The 20,000-nt window shown below is 38.9% G+C and overlaps 1 protein-coding gene and 1 pseudogene across 3 annotated transcripts in view; one reads left to right on the plus strand and one right to left on the minus strand.

Moving 5' to 3' along the window:
* Nucleotides 1-20,000, plus strand: part of JADE3 (jade family PHD finger 3) — a 138,332-nt gene that overhangs the window by 75,667 nt on the left and 42,665 nt on the right. For all 3 annotated transcript variants that reach the window (XM_005898183.3, XM_070365641.1, XM_070365642.1), the window contains exon 4: nucleotides 13,869-14,026. In XM_005898183.3, coding sequence (XP_005898245.1) covers nucleotides 13,869-14,026 — 158 coding nt within the window. The remainder of the gene's footprint in view (nucleotides 1-13,868; nucleotides 14,027-20,000) is intronic.
* Nucleotides 55-10,414, minus strand: LOC102276279 (4-hydroxybenzoate polyprenyltransferase, mitochondrial pseudogene; annotated as a pseudogene).

Consider the following 20,000-nt stretch of genomic DNA (forward strand, 5'->3'; position numbering starts at 1 on the left):
GTACATACTTGAACTAAAATCTAGGCCACAATGCTCTAAAACTTCATTTACTGGTCTGTAATTCATTAACAGACTGTAAGACTTACTTAAATCTAATTATGTGGTAACAAGACCTGAGAGTGTTTTGTAAAAGTTTGTTTTAGAAATCCTTAGATAAACTTAATTTGCTAATTTTCTATTCTGTTTTCTATATTTTTCTTTGTTTCATTGGTCTCCTTTGCTTTCCACAAATTCCTAAGGACAGTCCCTAAAAAAATTATTAATTCTGTTGTTTGGTTGGAGGTGAACTTTTCCCAACAGTCTTCAGGTCTGTGGATGTCCAGAGTATAAATCTGGTGAGCCACATGGGCTCCTATAGCAGCCAGGGGAGTGTAGTAGGGTGCAGTCTGGCCGCTCTTCACTCCCACCAGGCTCAGCGCCCCCAGCAGGCCACACTGAAACCGCTGAGCCACTTCTTGGTGTCTTCCCAGAACTGCAGTGCCGTGGACTTAAGCCCGATCAAAGCATCATCTCTCTTATTCTGATGGGCATAGATAGTATCGTGTATTAGAGTCCACATAATTCCAGAAAAATAAAGAGGAAGGCAAACAGATGGATCACAGGAACCCTTGATAGCAGACCACCCAAGTAATGCTCCTCAATTAAATGTCAATTCCAAGGCTAACTGAGGCCAGTATGTAATTCCTTTCTTTAGTGGGTAGGTGATGACAAGAAGTAGGGATGCTGCTTCAAGAGCTGTAGTAATTCAGACACAGAAGAATGCCCAGGGCCAAGGTCAGCTGTTCCCCAAGAAAAACAAAGGATCAAAAAGTTGAAATGTCTCCAGCAGCTATTGGGCGACTTGCTGTTCTTGTAACCTTTTTATCATAGTCCTGGTTCCACATGTCATTAATAGTACAGCCTGCTTCACACATCAGAACAGCTCCAGTGCCAAGGAGGGATAACATGTACCAGTCTGGGAGACAACCTGGGTCCGCTGCCAGACCAGTGCTCCAAGTACATGGTAAACAGAGCAGCCAGGTTCCTAGGGGCTTGTCTAACCGCATGAGGCACAGGTAGGGCAGCAGAGGGCGGGGACCGAGTTCATGATCATGGCTGCCAACAGGCTCAGTGGATGCCCGCTTGGCCCCTGCCCGGCCGAGGGCTGCCAGTTTGCAGCATGGAGCCCATGGGCCATGCATACAAGGGCCAGGAAGCGGCTGCCTGAGCCCCACAGCCACTCCTGCACCCCAGCCCTCAGGCCCCATGCTGCCCACTCCCAGCTCCTGTCCCCTGATTCTTTATTCTGTTAATTCCATTATTCTATTGAGCCTATAGTATGTATTTATGTCAATTGTTATGTTCAATTCAGTCTCTCAGTTGTGTCTGACTCTCTGTGACCCCATGGACTGCAGCATGCCAGGCTTCCCTGTCCATCACCAACTCCCGGAGCCTACTTAAACTCATGTCCATTGCATCGGTGATGCCATCTAGCCATCTCATCCTGTGCTGTCCCCTTCTCCTGCCTTCAATCTTTCCCAGTGTCAGGGTCTTTTCCAATGAGTTGGTTCTTTGCATCAGGTGGCCAAAATATTGAAGTTTCAGCTTCAGCATCAGTCCTTCCAATGAATATTCAGGACTGATTTCCTTTAGGATGGACTGGTTGGATCTCCTTGCAGTCCAAGGGACTCTCAAGAGGCTTCTCCAACACCACAGTTCAAAAGCATCAATTATTCTCTGCTCAGCTTTCTTTACAGTTCAACTCTCACATCCATACATGACTACTGGAAAAACTATAGCTTTGACTAGATGGACCTTTGTTGGCAAAGTCATGTCTCTGCTTTTTAATATGCTGTCTAGGTTGGTCATAGCTTTTCTTCCAAGAAGCAAGCGTCTTTTAATTTCATGGCTGCAGTCACCATCTGCAGTGATTTTGGAGCCCAAAAAAATAAAGTCTCTCACTGTTTCCATGGTTTCCCCATCTATTTGCCATGAAGTGACAGGAGCAGATGCTGTGATCTTAGTTTTCTGAATGTTGACTTTTAAGCCAATTTTTTCACTCTCCTCTTTCACTTTCATCAAGAGGCTCTTTAGTTCTTCTTTGCTTTCTGCCATAAGGGTGGTGTCCTCTGTGTATCTGAGGTTATTGATATTTTTCCTGGAAATCTTGATTCCAGCTTGTGCTTCGTCCAGCCTGGCATTTCTCATGATGTACTCTGCATATAAGTTAAATAAGCAGGGTGACAATATACAGCCTTGACGTACTCCTTTTCCTATTTGGAACCAGTCTGTTTTTCCATGTCCAATTCTAACTGTTGCTTCTTGACCTGCATAAATATTTCTCAGGAGGCAGGTCAGGTGGTCTGGTATTCCCTTTTCTTTAAGAATTTTCCAGTTTGTTGTGATCCACACAGTCATAGGCTTTCAGTTCAGTTCAGTCGCTCTGTTGTGTCCGACTCTTTGCAACCCCATGAATCATAGCACTTCAGGCCTCCCTGTCCATCACCAACTCCCGGAGTTCATTCAGACTCACGTCCATCGAGTCAGTGATGCCATCCAGCCATCTCATCGTCTGTTGTCCCCTTCTCCTTCTGCCCCCAATCCCTCCCAGCATCAGGGTCTTTTCCAGTGACTCAACTCTTCACATCAGGTGGCCAAAGTATTGGAGTTTCAGCTTCAGCATCATTCCTTCCAAAGAACACCCAGGACTGATCTCCTTTAGGATGGACTGGTTGGATCTCCTTGCAGTCCAAGGGACTCTCAAGAGTCTTCTCCAACACCACAGCTGAAAAAGAATCAATTCTTCGGCGCTCAGCTTTCTTCACAGTCCAACTCTCACATCCATACATGACTACTGGAAAAACCATAGCCTTGACTAGACAGACCTTTGTTGGCAAAGTAATGTCTCTGCTTTTGAATATGCTATCTAGGTTGATCATAACTTTCCTTCCAAGGAGTAAGCGTCTTTTAATTTCATGGCTGCAGTCACCATCTGGAGTGATTTTGGAGCCCCCAAAAATAAAGTCTGCCACTGTTTCCACTGTCTCCCCATCTATTTCCCATGAAGTGGTGGGACCAGATGCCATGCTGTTTGTTTTCTGAATGTTGAGGTTTAAGCCAACTTTTTCACTCTCCACTTTCACTTTCATCAAGAGGCTTTTGAGTTCCTCTTCACTTTCTGCCATAAGGGTGGTGTCATCTGCGTATCTGAGGTTATTGATATTTCCCCGGGCAATCTTGATTCCAGCTTGTGCTTCTTCCAGCCCAGCATTTCTCATGATGTACTCTGCATCATAGGCTTTGGCATAGTCAATAAAGCAGAAATAGATGTCTTTCTGGAACCCTCTTGCTTTTTCAGTGATCCAGTGGATGTTGGCAATTTGATCTCTGGTTTCTCTGCCTTTTCTAAATCCATCTTGAACATCTGAAAGTTCACGGTTCATGTACTTTTGAAGCCTGGCTTGGAGAACTTTGTGCATTACTTTGCTGGCTACTTTGTGTGATGAGTGTAATCGTGCAACAGTGTGAACATTCTTTGGCATTGCCTTTTTTGGGGATTGAAATGAAAACTGACCTTTTCCAGTCCTGTGACCACTGCTGAGTTTTCCAGATTTGCTGGCATATTGAGTGCAGCACTTTCACAGCATCATCTTTTAGGATTTGAAATAGCTCAACTTTAATTCCATCAAGTCCACTAGCTTTGTTCTTAGTGATGCTTCCTCAGGCCAACTTGACTTCGCATTCCAGGATGTCTGGCTGTAGTTGAGTGATCACACCATCATGATTATCTGGATCATTAAGATCTGTTTTGTGTAGTTCTTCTGTGTATTCTTGCCACCTCTTAATCTCTTCTGCTTCTGTTAGTTCCATACCATTTCTGTCCTTTCTTGTGCCCATCTTTGCATGAAACATTCCCTTGTTATCTAATTTTCTTGAAGAGATCTCTGGTCTTTCCCATTCTATTTTTTTCCTCTATTTCTTTGCATTAATCACTGAGGAAGGCTGTCTTGTCTCTCCGTGCTATTTTTTGGAACTCTGCATTCAAATGGGTATATCTTTCCTTTTCTCCTTTGCCTTTTGCTTCTCTTCTTTTCTCAGCTTTTTGTAAGGCCTCCTCAGACAACCATTTTTCCTTTTTGCATTTCTTTTTCTTAGGGTTGGTCTTGATCACTGCCTCCTATACAATGTCACAAACCTCTGTCCAAAGTTCTTCAAGCCCTCTCTCTATCAGATCTAATCCCTTGAATCTGTTTGTCACTTCCACTGTACGGGATTTGATTTAGGTTATACCTGAATGGTCTAGTGGTTTTCCCTACTTTCTTCAATTTAAGTCTGAATTTGGAAATAAGGAGTTCATGATTATTGTATTATTTCATTTCAAATTTTCCATTTGGTTATTCTTTATATCCTCTTATTTTTTTGCTGAAACTTTCATTTTTTTTAAACATGTTTGTAATTTCTCGTTGAAGCATTTTTGTGATGGCTGCTTTAAAATCCTTGTCAGATAATTAAAACATTTGTGTCATCTTGGTGTTGGTGTCTATTTATTGGTTCTTAGTATTCTGAGAAATTTTCTGTTGCATCCTGGGCTAGGTTTTTGTGGGGCAGGGCGGGGAGGGGTATTATGTTAACAGACACCAGGTCTTTAAAAACATTTTTTTGTTTGTTTGTTTATTTCATTTTGGCTATGCTGGTCTTCACTGTTGCACAGGCTTTTTTCTAGTTGTGGAGAACAGGGGCTACTCTTTAGTTGCAGTGCGTGGGTTTCTCATTTCAGTGACTTCTCTTACTGCGGAGCATGGGCTCTAGGGCAAGTGGGCTTCAGTAGTAGCACCACATGGGCTCAGTAGTTGTGGCTCCTGGGCTCTAGAGCACAGGCTCGATAGTTGTGGTGCTCTGGCTTAGTTGCTTTGAAGCATGTGGGATCCTCCCAGATCAAGGATCAAACCCGTGTCTCTGGCATTGGCAAATTGTTTCTTTACCACTGAACCACCAAGGAAGCTCAGACACTAAGTCTTATTTAAATCTTTTTTTGGCAGGCCTCCATAATAACCAGACTGGTGGGGAAGAGGCGTGCTGACTTTTTACCACCAGTTGCAGATTTCCCTACATTCTTTATCCTAGTTCTGTTATCTCTCTAGGAAGGTAGTTCTGTTCTCTCTCTGGGAATGGGGAAGGGTATCTCATTACTTCTTGGCAGGGGTGGAAATCCGCATTTTGTTGCCTCCACTTATAGCAGGGAGTGGTGTGGTAACAGGTACTGCATTACTGATGGACAGTGGCGACAGTCTAGGCTCCCTACCCAGTCTCTACTGATATCACATTGAGGAGGAGGAATGCCTTGTTATTGCTAAGTGAGAGTGGATGTCAACGCCTTTCAGATGATGTTATTAGTACCATAGGGATTGTTCTTTTTTAAAAAAAAAACATTTTTATCATCTTTTTAAAAATATTCTTACAGCATATAATTCATCTACTTAAAGTGTATAATTCAGGGGGTTTTAGTATATTCACAGAGTTGTGTGGGTAAGCATTACCACAATCTAAATTTAGAACATTTTCATTACCCTAGAAAGAAACACCCTATCCATTAGCAGTTAACTCCCCGGACCCCACTCCCAGCCACTGGCAACCACTAATCTAATTTCTGCTTCTATGGTTTTGCCTATTCTGGACATTCCATATAAATGGAATCATACAATATATGGCCTTTTGTGACTGGCTTCTTTCACTTAACAACATTTTCAAGATTCATCCGTGTTGTAGCGTGTATCAATACTTCATTTCCATTTTATGACCAAATGATATTCCATTATATGCATATATCACATTTGAAAAATCAGTTCTTTAGTTGATAGAAATTTGGGTTGTCTGCATTTTTGGAATATTATGAGTAATGATGCTGTGAGCTTTCATATACATGTTTTTAGGTGGACATATGTTTTCAAAAACACCTAGGTGTAGGATTGCTGAGTCCTATGGTAACTGTTTAACCACTTGAGAGAATGCCAGACTGTCTTCCAAAGGGGCTTAATCAGTTTATATTCCCACCAGCAGTGTACAAGGGTGTTTGAAATTAGTTCTTACTATGGGTACCAGAGACTTGGCATTCCTCTGGTGACCCTGTTTTTGTCTCCTTTTTTGACCTTTTCCTTTATGCTTGTCCTCAGAGATTTTGTCATCTGCAGCTCTTCTAGTATAGCTACTGTTATCAATCAGGCTTTAGTGTGGTGGTAATGGTATTAAATATTTAGGATATTTAGGAGGGATAGTGTTCTCTATTCTTCTGATTACATCTCAATCTCAGGAGCATGTAGTAGTCCTGTGTTTGGGAGCAGGGTTGGAGAGTGGCCTTCAGGGATAGAGCATTTTGCCCCTGCCCACTATTATCCTGTCTGCCTATAGCAGGTATCCTCTAGTATTCTCAGTCTGTGTCCTTGAGATTCTCTCTCTTGAGATTAGGGCTTTTTTCTCCCTTGAGTAACACAGGGGAGCTGAGGCTGGGTGCTTCTCCCTTCCCATAGCACTAGTCAAATTATTTCAGTGCCCTCACTTGAAATCCTTCCTCTGTAGATGAAGCCTTTTGTTCAGTAAGGGAGCCAGGACACTGAACACCAGCAACCCAGACAGTACCACTGGGGGAGCTTTTTCTCCAGGTTCTCTCCCTAACTTCCCTGTGAGATCGCTCCTAGGTTTCTAGAGAAAAAGCTTACAAGAAGGTGGGAACTCCCTATGAGTACAGCCCCCAGAAACTTCATATTCTCATAGTAGTCCCCACTTGGCCCCCAGAGATTCATCAGAATTTCTAATTTAATGTTCCTACTGTGACCTCTGCCCCAAGAAAGTAAATGCTTCTGTCCTATGTCTCCCTGCAGGCATGGTTGTCTCTCTTTGAGCCTGACCATTTGTCCTGTGACTCATTTCTCTAATGGTTTCCAAAAAATCGTTAATTTGCTGCCTCTCCTGCCTTTTTCTTCTTGTAAGGATGAGAATTTCTTTTTTCTGACTCTCTACAGGTCCAAGATGAAACCTCATGTGTTTTGTTTTTTTTTTTTAAACTAGGAGTTAATCATTGAAATGCAGTATAAATGATCTTTTTCTCTGAGGCTTAATTGGCTACACAGATAGACAAATATTTTCTTTGATGTTTAGTGCTTTGCTGAGATTCCTGTGTGTGCCTCCCCCTGATTTATCCTCTAGAGAAGCATTTCCTAGGGCTGTGTGAATTCCACATACGTTTAGGGGCTTTGATACCTTGTGAAAATTGTATGCAGACTTTTAAGGATATGTTTTTATGTATATTTTTTTCTGAGCTAGTAGCCTTCTTCTGATTCTCAAGTGGGCCCCTATTCTTGAAGAAGTTTTTAAAAAGCTAATTGCTGTAGAAAAAGTTCATAGTACTAGGTGACCAATTTGAATATATTAAAAAATCTTTCATTCTTTCTCAAAGCCTGGATATTTTCACCTAATATTAGTCTAACTGGTCTATGAAACATATCAACCTACCTTAAAAGATTGACTGTGTGTCTCCTCTAGGCCTAGAGTCTCATTCGTTACATCTGAGACTTTCATAGCAGCAGGGTGAAAGCTCATATATTTCAAGTCAGCAGAATACACTGCATACTCTCAAATAGAGCCTATTCGTATCATTTTACCTGTATCTCTAACAAACTTGATTATTTGGTTTTCTGACCCACAGCAGATAAAAAGTACTAAGCTTGCAAATGCACACTTATTGCACAAAAAGGGACATTGAGGAATGGGAGAAAAACTTTGAAAGCAAACTTCAGTTGTCATCTCTTATGCGAAAATTGCTCAGATCTTCAAGTCAGACTCAGTTGCTCCCACTCCTCCATTACCAGGATATATCAGTATCATGGTAAATACCTCTGTGATACAGGGTAGGAGAATTATCAAACCTATCTAAGCAGCCTAAAAGTACATTGCTTTTTGGGAATCAGTGTTTCAGTTGATGTCAGCCCATAGCCATCAGAAATGTCCTATTTATTCTTTATAAGAAACCTAAGAATTATTTTAAACTATCTGAAAGATATGTCCATGATTTTTAAAGCTTTAAACTGAGAAATAAGTTTCGCTTCACTGGAAAAACCACTGTGGGACATAATATCTTGACAACATTGGCTATTTTTGTTTATAGAAATTCTTTGCTAGGCTTTCTCTGCTTTGAATGGTTTATTCTTTCTAGATAACCTGAAAAGTCTCTTTTTGCCTTAAGATTTATAATTCTAAGAAAATCACTTACAGTTTATTCCTTTTGATTAGATATAGTTACTGTGTTTGCAGCTGTTTTTTCTTTTTTAATACTTTTGGGGTGACATCTGTTTGTCATCAGTTATGTATAGTTTTAGATTTAGTGACTATGAATCAAAACTGATCAATCTTCTCTGCTTCATTATACATGGACCAGACAGTGTTCCCCTTTGTGTCATATAGGAAGTAAATGTTTTGGCTTTTCCTCTAAAAAATGTCACAGAAATGTTCAGACTAGCTGTGCTTTAAGAAACTGCCCACTGAGAGATGTTAATGAGAACAGTAAAAGCCAGAGCTGTCCATGAAGGGCATTTTCATTTTGTGGCTCTGGCAGGTTAAGCATTGATATTCTAATTGAATTCGTAGTGAGGCCTCCTTTGTTTCCGCAAGCATCTGAGGGGCCAGGATGGGCATGCACTGTTGGACTTGGCATAGCTGCTGGGCTGTATGTTAGGCTGTGAATTCCCTCTTTGACCATAAATGAGCAGATATCTGGTAAGTACAAAGTCTTTTTGTTTCAGGAACTTTTGGGGAAACTACCAGTGCATATAAAATAGGCACACAATTAAGAACTTGTAAAACTTGTAAACTTCATTACCTAGGTCAGTGTCAATATCCAGATCCGTCATTCACAATCTTTAATTTAGCAGCAAATACCCATGTTTCATTCTGTGAAGTTTCTGCATTACCTCGTGACCTATAGAATGTTGGTTAAAGTTCTCGATGGGGCTCTTGCTTGGGAACACTGTCTTTGGAAGTCAGACCATCCACGTTTTAGTTGAGCCATGAATTCACGTCTCCTTTTACCTATCAACAATTAATTTATGGACTGGAAAAGAGAACTTTCTGCTTTTAGAACTAAAGCTGAGACTATGTTGATGATAGTAAAATAACTGCAGCTGGAGTTTATTTACCAATTACCATGAGCCCAATACCATACTAAAGATCTTTACATAAATTCACCTATTTAATCCATACAACTACCCCAGTGAGGTTAAGGGTTCTTATTCTTGTTTTACAGATAAGTAAACTGAGACATAGACAATTTAGACAACTTCCCCAAACTAGTAAGTGGTAAAATTAGTAGACCAATCCCAGCAGTCTGTCCCTAGACACATATTCCTTTCTTTATAAAGATTTTTAATTTATTTTTAACCATTTGAAACATTTGTTTGGTTCAAATATCAAACTGTGAAACAAAATACATTCAGAGAGATCCAGCTTTTGTCTCTCTTGTCCCTGTTTTCTCCCCTTTTCTCAGCGTTAAATGGTTTTCTTTGTAAGTTCTTGGCTTATCTTTTTATTGTTTCTTTATGAAAATAAATACAAATATGAATGTATGTGTGTACTACTATATATGTATAAAACTGATACCTCTATCAGGATACACTATAACTATTTTGTTTGCCCATGTTTATTTTAAAAACCTTAAAAAATACCTTTTCTTACCAGAAGCAGATTCATGAGACCAGTCTGGTAAATATATTTTGTATCACTTTGCAGATATCTTCCTGAGTACTGAACTCGCATTCCTATCCCCTCTTCAGCATTTTATGTTCTGCCTCATACTTGAAATGTTTGACTTCTACAGCAAGATAAGGCAGACTCTTGCACTCTGCCTTGAGTAAAAATGCTTCTCTGGAAACCTTGGATCTGATGCTATTTAATCTGGCTAGCTTGTTAAATTGAAATCAAGCTTACCATATAAGTCTTTTTTTCTAAAGGTGGAAGAGAGAATTACAGTAGTCATTGGATTTAGCTTTCATTTGCTTAAGAAAAATAGGTATGAATTGATTGGTATTTCTACAGTCCCAGGTTCCCCAGACTTCACAATGTTCCTGTTCCCTGGAAGTTTGCTGTTTCTGAAGCAATGGACAAGAGCCAAGTTTCACTGGCCTCTGCTTTTTTCTCTTTGTCTAGAGTCTTCAAGTTTCTCTTATGTTTGGTAAATGTGTGTATTAGTTTCCTAGGGCTGCTGTAACAAATTACCACAAACTGAGTGGCTTAAAACAACAGGAATTTATTTTCTCACAAGTCCAAAATCGACCAGATTACTCCCTCCAGAAACTTTAGGGAAATTCTGTTCTTTGCTCTTCCAGGTTCTGATATCTGTCAGCACTTACTGACTTGTGGATTAATGAATCATTCCAGTCTCTACCTCCATGGTTGTACTCCCTTCTCTTCTGTCTCAAATTTGCCTCTGGCTTTCTCTTATAAAGACACTTGTTACTGGATTTAAGGCCCACCTGGATTTTCCAGGATTATCCTTTCATCTCAGAATCCTTAGATTATTTTTATCTGCCAAGAACTCATTTCTAAAGTAATGCAACATTGACAGGTTCCATAAATTAGGATGTGGACATGTTTTTGGAGTTGGGGGGGGCACCATTCAGCCCACTTCTGTGTCTCTAGGCTAACTTAGAAAATGCTACAGAACAGATTTTTGTAAGCAATTTTATCAGGTATGAAGACATGGTATATGCTGTGTGATTGTTACTAAACCCAAAGCATGACTTTGCAGTCAGTTGATATATTTTGAGAAATATATGAAAAATAATGAAATATTTTAGGAGGTTGAAAAATACTTGGTTGTAATAGTCTTTCCAGAGCTAAGGTAGGATTTCCCACAGAACCCTGTTTCACAGAGGCAGTAGTTGAGCACAATTGTAAATTGCTACCTCTTCTTAACCACTGTCTCATTAAAGGCATTCTGGTAATTTATAGAGATGGTTCAGAGTCTTCAGCAAAATGGTGATTCAGTTTCTCCCACTGGCCACCCAGAACACTGAGCCCTGTGCAAAATATGTTAATAGATATGTCTGTGATCCTCTCTTGCTTCCTTATACAAAGCATTATGTAATAAACCTCCCATTTTTGTTTCCTATAGACTTAGCTTTCTCCCCACACAGTAGCCAATTAATTGGCTAGGATTCTTCATAGGAAGGTCATTTTGTTACCACCTCATCACCAGCATGTTCAACGTTGGTTTCCTGTTCAGGTCATGTTATTAATTCTAAATCTTCCCTAAATGAAACCAGTAGGCATTTGCAGAGTTGTCCCTGCAAAGTAGCAAATGGAATGAGTCCTTATTCATTTAAATGACATCATTGGAAGGACTGATGTTGAAGCTGAAACTCCAATACTTTGGCCACCTGATTCAAAGAGCTGACTCATTTGAAAAGACCCTGATGCTGGGAAAGATTGAGGGCAGGAGGAGAAGGGGATGACAGAGGATGAGATGGTTGGATGGCATCATCAACTCGATGGACATGGGTTTGGATGAACTCTGGGAGTTGGTGATGGGTAGGGAGGCCTGGCATGCTGCGGTCCATGGGGTCACAAAGAGTCGGACACAACTGAGCAACTGAACTGAACTGATTATATGATTGTTCAGTCCTGTACTTTGTGAAATGTCAGTTTAAACAGACTACACCAACTGAGAATTAATTGCTTTATTGTATCATACTCTATACTTCAACTTTCATGGTAATGATGACCCTATGTGTGAAACAGCAAAAGAGACACAGATATAAAGAACAGACTTTTGGACTCTGTGGGAGAAGGCAAGGGTGGGATGATTTGAGAGAATAACATTGAAACACGTATATTACCATATGTGAAATAGATGACCAGTCCAAGTTCAATGCATGAAACAGGGCACTCAAAGCCGGTGCACTGGGACAACACTGAGGGATGGGATGGGGAGGGAGGTGGGAAGGGGGTTCAGCCTGGGGGACACATGTACACCCGTGGCTGATTCATGTCAATGTATGGCAAAAACCACTACAATATTGTAAAGTAATTAGCCTCCAATTAAAATAAATTAATTTTTTAAAATGTCTTGAACTTGAGAGGTCAGAGAAAGCAACCCAATAGTGTTAAATTCACAGTATGTTCTCCATTTATTGGATAAATCAAATTTAAAAAATCACCAGAAAAAAAAGAATTCAGCAAGGTGGCAGGATATGACATTAACATATAAAATCAATAGCTTTTATAATCAAGTGGAAGATGCCTAGGGCACGTTGTAATGCAGGAAGTTTAAAAAGTACTCAAAAAAAGAGTGGGATGTGTCAAAAGTGCATAGGTGCAAGCCAACCTGAAAGAGCTCCCAGTGACCAAAGGTAGAACAACTTGAGCATAAAGTTGTTAATTAACAGTAATACTGAATTATAACCCAAAGAATAAAATAGATCCATGAGGTTCTAGAGGCTTCCCTCATAGCTCAGTCGGTAAAAGAATCTGCCTGCAATGCAGGAGACCTGGGTTCTATCCCTGGATTGGGAAGATCCCCTGGAACAGGGCATGGCAACCCACTCCATCTTGCCTGGAGACTCCCACGGACAGATAAGCCTGGCAGGCTACAGTCCATGGGGTCACAAGAGTCGGACACAACTTAGCAACTAAAACAACAAACCACCATATAAGGTGCTAATGATATAAATAAATAATTGAATGAATGAACAAAAAAATAAATTAGGGAGAAGGGGCAGGCCTTTTTTTTTTTTTTACAGAGGAATTCCAATTCATAAATGTAGGGCTGGTAGAACTAAGGAAGATAACAAATCACCATTAGAATACCATAACAAAAGTAATAACTTTTGCGGGGAAGAAATATATCTGTCAATGCTAAAATTAGTTCATGACAGTTTGAGGAGAAACAGGGTGTTTTTTATAATCTCAGAGTACCTCCTCTAAGATATTTATTAAGTAGAAAGGAAAATATAGTAACCTGACAGCTGAGAAAATCAGCAAGACACACTATCTTAACCAACTGATCGAGTTTAACATTACCACTAAGATGACACTGGCATCATACATTCCTTATATAATGGGATAAGAGAGTCATAGCATCCTTTCTGTGGCGTTTTTGCTCAAAAATGAATAACCTCAATCTAATCATGAGAAAATACCAGACAAACCCAGATGGTATGGACATTATATAAAGTATGTGAGCGGTACTGTTCAGAAGTGTCAAGGTCTGGAAAGAAAAGGAGAAACTATCACAAATTGAAGGATACAAAGGATACATGACAACTACTGCAAAGTGTGATTCTGGATTGAATTCTGGAACAAAAAGACATTGGGGGAAAATTAGTTGTAGGTGAATGTTAATTTCCTGGTTTAGGTAATTGTAATCTGGTTATACAAGATGTTAACATTAGAGGGAAATATAAGAAGGATATATGGGATCTCTGTATTATTTTAGTAACTTCTCTGTAATACTAAAATTATGTCTATGTAAATAATTTTAAAATAAGGTGATAGCTAAATGATCATAAGTTATCATAGGATACTTGTTGATTAATTTGAGAGAGTTAAGGATTTTTGTTTTACATAGACTTTTTAAGAGTAACCTGTACTGTTGATTTAAATTCAAGGAGCCCAAGAAAATTTAGGAAGAACCCCTTTACTCTTTATTAAATCCAGAACAAGCTGACTTTCCTGTCAATTCTTCACACCCTTTCCAAATAGAAGTTGATGTGACCATTTAGGAAGTTAGAGATGTCTCTTTTGTTGGAGTGCAGAGTGGGTGGGGATGGTCTTTTTAAAAGAACATTAAATGGTGTTAATTCCATAGTGATGGTCTTCTCAAGGTGTGTGCAATGTCTTACCAGGTGTTCCGGAAGGACCTTATCAGTGCCATGAAGATTCCAGACTCTCACCATATTAACCCTGACAACTATTACCTCTTCACGGATACATGGAAGGAAGAATGGGAAAAGGGAGTCCAAGTACCAGCCAATCCAGACACTCTTCCACAGCCTTCCGTCAGGTATTTTCATGGTTGTACCTTTGATTTAGGGGATGAATGCTCTTACGGTTGTCTGTGAGCTGCTTGAGGGGAGACTTTGAGTGGCTAACTATACATTTATAATGCTAAGTCACATACATGTTCAGCAATTCATTCAGACCAATGGCAGATTATACCAGACTAAGATAGGTCAGTAGTCAGTCAGACTCTTTATTTAGGGATATAACACGTACCTATTCACAGGATAAAACTGTTTGAAGTCCAATCTGAAATTATGATAAGGTTTTGGAGACCAAGATTTCCCAATCTGACTCAACAATCAGTAGCATTTATTAGCCTTTGAAGAGAAACAGAGCACTAATTACATAACCCCATAATACCCCTATTAATATATAACTCCATGAGAAGTTGCTTCATTTTAATAGGGGCCTCATAGTGATAGCATCTGTAAACAGAGGGCCAAAACATACAGAGTTTTTAAAATGCATAAACCCAAATGAAAGGGGATAACTGGAATAATTGGGTTGACCATAAGCACACAGCCTTCCTTTGCAAAGACTTGAGAAGAAGTTTAAGTAGGAGAGTATTTTTTGCCAAGAGGACATAGTAAGTTTAGCTGTTCAAGAGTAATGACTAGTTTTGGAAGCCATTTTTTCCTCCTGGTCTTTGCCAGTGTTTTGCATGAAGGCCAGCATGAAATAAAATGCTTGGTATAAATTTAAATGAATGAGTGAGGGAAGGAAGGAAAAGGAAGGAATAACATCAGATAAAGGGGCTGGTGGGACCTCCTGGTTACTATGAGAAATTGTACATCTCTTTGTACAGCTATCTATTTCTAGTACATATTAGGTTCTTAAAGATCAGAGACCACATTCTTGAATTTTTGGCCACTAGCATCAGGTTCTTGGAGAAGGAAATGGCAATCCACTCCAGTATTCTTTCCTGGAGAATCCCGGGGGTAGAGGAGCCTGGTGGGCTGCCGTCTATGGGGTCACACAGGGTCAGACATGACTGAAGCGACTTAGCAGCAGCAGCAGGTTCTTAGGTCTTAGTCATGTTCCAGAAATGCTTGTCAAATCACTTCTAAAAATGCAAGCCCAGGCTGTCCCACCCACAGAGAGACTGTCTATTCTCTGTTAAGAAAAACTTCAGTCTTGCCCAACACACATACGTACCCTCACTAGCTCATCATCATTGCCACCATCCTCTAGAAATCACAAGAGTATCATGAATGAACATAAGTCAGACATTTTCATGTCTTTACTGTCAGTATTTTTATATACTGTTGCAGTAATAGCAAGGAGCCTAGACTACCACCTTAAACCAGTAATAATCATGTATCCCTCTCTTTCCCATCTGTAGGAGACTTTAACCACTCCTTAGAGGTGATGAGGACACCTCCCCCTGCCACATGGTATCAGTGAAGACCATATAGGGAGCAGTAGTAAAGTTATCTTACCAATCCCAGCAAGGGAGGTATCAGTGGAGGCCTGGTGAGAAGCCAGAACTCTCAGTCTCCCCCAGTAGTAACAAAGAATTCCTGCCCCTGAATGTCAACATAGGCCAGATGGTGAACCAGGACTTCTACAATCACATAACAGTGATGAGGCGATATCCTCCCCAACCAGATCTCCAGCCAGAGCAGTGTCAGAGGAAGCCAGTAAAAATAAAAGGTTTAAAGAAGATCCAGAGTCTTGTAGCATAATACCCAGGTTCCAGTGGAAAAAAATCACTCATATCAAGAACTAAAAAGATCTCAACTTGATCAAAGATAATCAGTAGCTGCCAGTACCAATGTGACAGAGATAGTAGAATTGTCTAACAAAGATTTAAAAGGAGCCATCATAAAAATGCTTCAGTGAGCAATTATGAACACACTTAAAGCAAAAGAAACAGGTGTATATCCCCCCTCTTTCATACCTGATATTGGCCATTTTTATCTCCTTTTTTACTTGCTATAGGTTGGTCATTTTTATTGACCATTTCACAAAGCCATCTTTTTATCATGAATTAATAAACATATTCATTGTCTCATGAAACCAAACAGGCCCAGGTTGCTTTCTGTTTATCTGAGTCAGCTCTCTATAAACTCATTTCTCTCAAACTTGCTGTGTAATAAAAACCAAGATATTTCATTTCTTCTTTGCAATTAACAAGAGATGGCAAAGGGCTCAACCCTCTAAATCAAAGGGTTCTTGATTCAGAATCAGAAAGTACTTCTTCTTGGGCAGAAGGTTCATAGTCTCTTGCGTTTTCAGTCAATTCAATATCTAACTCATCAGTACTATCTGTACTGTAATCTATTTCTTCAAGGAATCGAGGTTCATCTTCATCCATAACATAAGTGGCGGGGGGCTAGTTACTTTGCAGCTCCATTCAATCAAGTCATTTTCAAAATCAAGCAGACGGGAAGGCAGATTATATTCGAATGGGGATATCAGTCTTTTCAAACATGATAGGCCGACATAAAATTTTGCTCCCATCTCTTCCAATTCTCGAGTACCAATCTGTAAACCCTTATATGTTCCCTGATCACAGCCACACAAAGTACTCTCCATGGTATAGCTTCTTTGTGCTTCTGTCTTTCTCCAAACTACAACACGTGCTGTAGATTCTTTAGATTTTTCTACTGCAAAGCTATATAGCTGCTCATGCAAAATGAGGGGCAGTATGGCTCAGAATCTTAGGCAGTGTTCTGTATCCCACATGTTCCACAGCATCACAGGAAGCTGCATTGTCATTCATATGCCACACTGTCTGTTTGGTGCTGCAGCCATACATAAATAACATTCTTCTTTCAGGAGTGGCCAAAATAATCACAATAAACCAGTGGTAAACACTTCACTGCAGTCAGGTGTTATAGCAGACCCTTGACATGATAAATTGTAGGATGTAAATCTGAATTTGGAGTTTGGTTTCATTATCTTTTCTGTTTTTAATTTATTTCTGCTCTTATCTCTACTACTTCAATTATTTTACTTGCTGTGGATTTATTTAGCTCTTCTAGTTTCTTGGATTGGGAGCATAGCTTATTGATTTGAGACATTTCCTCTTTCCAATATGAGCATTTAATGTTATAAATTTCCCTCTTATCACTGCTTTAGCTATGTCACAAAAAATTTGATGTGTTATATTTTCATTTTCATTCGTTTTAGTGTATTTTTTCCTTTGAGACTTCTTTTCTTCACTTTTTTCCCCTTGAGACTTCTTTTATTTAAAAGTGTGGTTTTTACTTTATTTGAATATTTTCTTATCTTTCTATTACTGATTTCTAGTTTTGATTCCATTGTATTAGAGAACACTCTGTATAATACCAATTTGTTTAAATTTGTTGAGTTTTATTTTATAGCCCAGGATATGGTCTATCATGGTATATGTTCCATGGGTGTTTGAAAATAATGCCTGTGCTGCTACTGTTGGGTGGAGTATTCTATAAATGTCAGTTCAATCCTCTTAATTGATAGTGTTGAGTTCTTCTATCTCCTGGATGATTTTCTGTCTGTTCTATCACAGAGGTTGAAGTCTCCAGCCATAATTGGGAAGTTATTTTTTCTCCTTTCATCCCAATCAGTTTTTGTTTCAAATATTTTGTATCACTGGTGTTTGGTGCACATATATTTATGATTGCTATATTTTATTGGTGAATTTATCCTTTCTTTATTATGTAATATTCCTCCCCATCTCTGGTAATTTTCTCTGCTATGAAAGCTACTTAATCTGATACTAATGTTGTCACTCTTGCTTTCTTTTGAGTAATGTTTGTATTTATATCTTTCTCCTTTATTTTACTTTTGACTTATTTATATGCTTCTATCTTAAGTGTTTTTGATAGCATATATTTGAATCATGTTTTTTAATCCATTCTGCCAACCTCTGACTTAATGTGTTTAGACCATTTACATTTAATGTAATTAATGATATGTTAGGGCTTAAGTCTGCCATTTTATTTTATTGTGTGTGTATATGAGTGTTCTCTGTTTTTTATTTTTCTCTTTTGTTTTTCCTGCCTTCCTGGGGGTTATCCAAACAAATTACCACAACTTACTCAATGTGAAATAATCAGTTGAATAGCCTCATAACTATTAATGAAATTGAATTTGTAGTTAAAAACTCTCCATAAAAATACCTCCAGGCCCAGATGGTTTCACTGGGAAATTCTACCAAACATTTAAAGAAATAAAAACTGATAATACTGAAAGAGAAATTTGAATCAAATTCAATGTAGTTATTGAATAAATAGTTGAACATGGGAATGTGGATGCACTGTTGCAGTTTGAGAGGCTCTAGATATGCAGCTGCTGCTGCTAGATATGCAACTAGAGGAACTTAATGAAGGCAGACATACAGACATGAAGAAAGTGATTGTGATGAAAAGAATGAAGATGTTCCAGATAAAATGATGCCAGAATAAAACTTCACATTAAAGGACCTCTCAAAAAATTTTATAGCAGTGAAAGCACAAAGGACAAAATGTTGGAAACTAATCCAAGTTCATAGAGTAGTATGACAACTTTCCAGGACATAGAAGAGTTGCTTATTCTGTTTCATAAGTTTTGTAAATTAAGAATTAAGCACTGTACTCTTGATAAGTTTTACAAAGAGATAAAAGAGTTTAAATTCTCAGTGTTTCAAATGATAGGGTATCAAATACATATCGGTTTTAATATTTTTTATTTCCCTATATAGTATAGCCAACAATAAGAGAGTAAAATGTTTTGACAAAAATGTTAAAGGTCACTGAAAAATCATAATTTCCCCAGTGATTATTAAGATTGCTTTTCACAGTTTCAGTTTGCACAGTCATTTTTACAGTACAGTACCACTGTGCAAAGTGAGTACTACCTGCTTTGGTGACAGCAGATCATTGGGTTTTTTGAAAGTGGCCAGTGGAGCAAGAGGATATAAGAGAACTTTTAGAGGTGATGGTTATATTTATTATCTTGCTTGTAGTTCTTGTTGCACAAATTTATATATCTGTCAGAACTTGTTAATTTGTACATTTTAAATATATGTAGCTTGATATGTCATTTATACCTCAATAATGTTAATAAAAATATCATCCATGTATATAACTATAAATATATGCAATCATGACAAATACAAGAGTGTGTAGATGGTAAGAAAATGTGGTAGTGGGCACATGACAGCACAGCAACATGTGATTAGAAGAGAAAAGGAAGAAAGACAACAAATTTGACTATAAGCTACTTAAGAGCAGAACCCTTACTGCCTAATAGTAGGTTTTCAGTGTATATTTATCATTGTAAAGAGAATAGGATGAAGGAAGCAAAGAGGAAAGTGGGTGGGTTTTAGGAAAGAAAATTAGTAAACAACCAAAAGATGTTATAGTTGACCCTTGAACAACGTGAGCTTGAACTGTGCAGGTCCACTTATATGTGGATTTTTTCAATAGTAAATACTATAGTAATACGCAGCCTGCAGTTGTTTGAATCCACAGATCCAGATCCACACAGATATGGAGGGCCAACTGCAAATTATATGTGAATTTTTGACTGTATGAGGTGTCAGTACCCCTTACTCCTGTCTTGTTCAAGGGTCAACCATACATTCCTACCAGCATTTTATGAGGATTCCATTTTCTCCACATACTAACCAACACTTCTATTTTTTTAATTATAGCTATCCTAGTGGGTATGAAGTACATCTCATTGTGATTTTGCGTTTGCTTGTTGGCTAATGATGTTGAGCATCTATTCTTTATTATTATTTATTTATTTGTGTATTTTTGGCTATGTTGGGTCTTAGTTGTGGCACCTGGTCTCTAGTTCTGTGGTACAGGCTCAGTAGTTACCCCTGGGCATGTGGGATCTTAGTTCCCAGACCAGGGATTGAACCCACATCCCATGCATTAGAAGGTAGATTCCTAACCACTGGACCACTAGAGAAGTCCTAACATCTTTTCTTTATGTGCTTACCAGCCAGTTGTATGTTCTTGGAAGAGAGCTTTTGTATTTTATTACAAAGAGAAAAACCT

Source organism: Bos mutus, chromosome X (assembly GCF_027580195.1).
Source record: "Bos mutus isolate GX-2022 chromosome X, NWIPB_WYAK_1.1, whole genome shotgun sequence".
In the NCBI taxonomy this organism is placed as follows: domain Eukaryota; kingdom Metazoa; phylum Chordata; class Mammalia; order Artiodactyla; family Bovidae; genus Bos; species Bos mutus.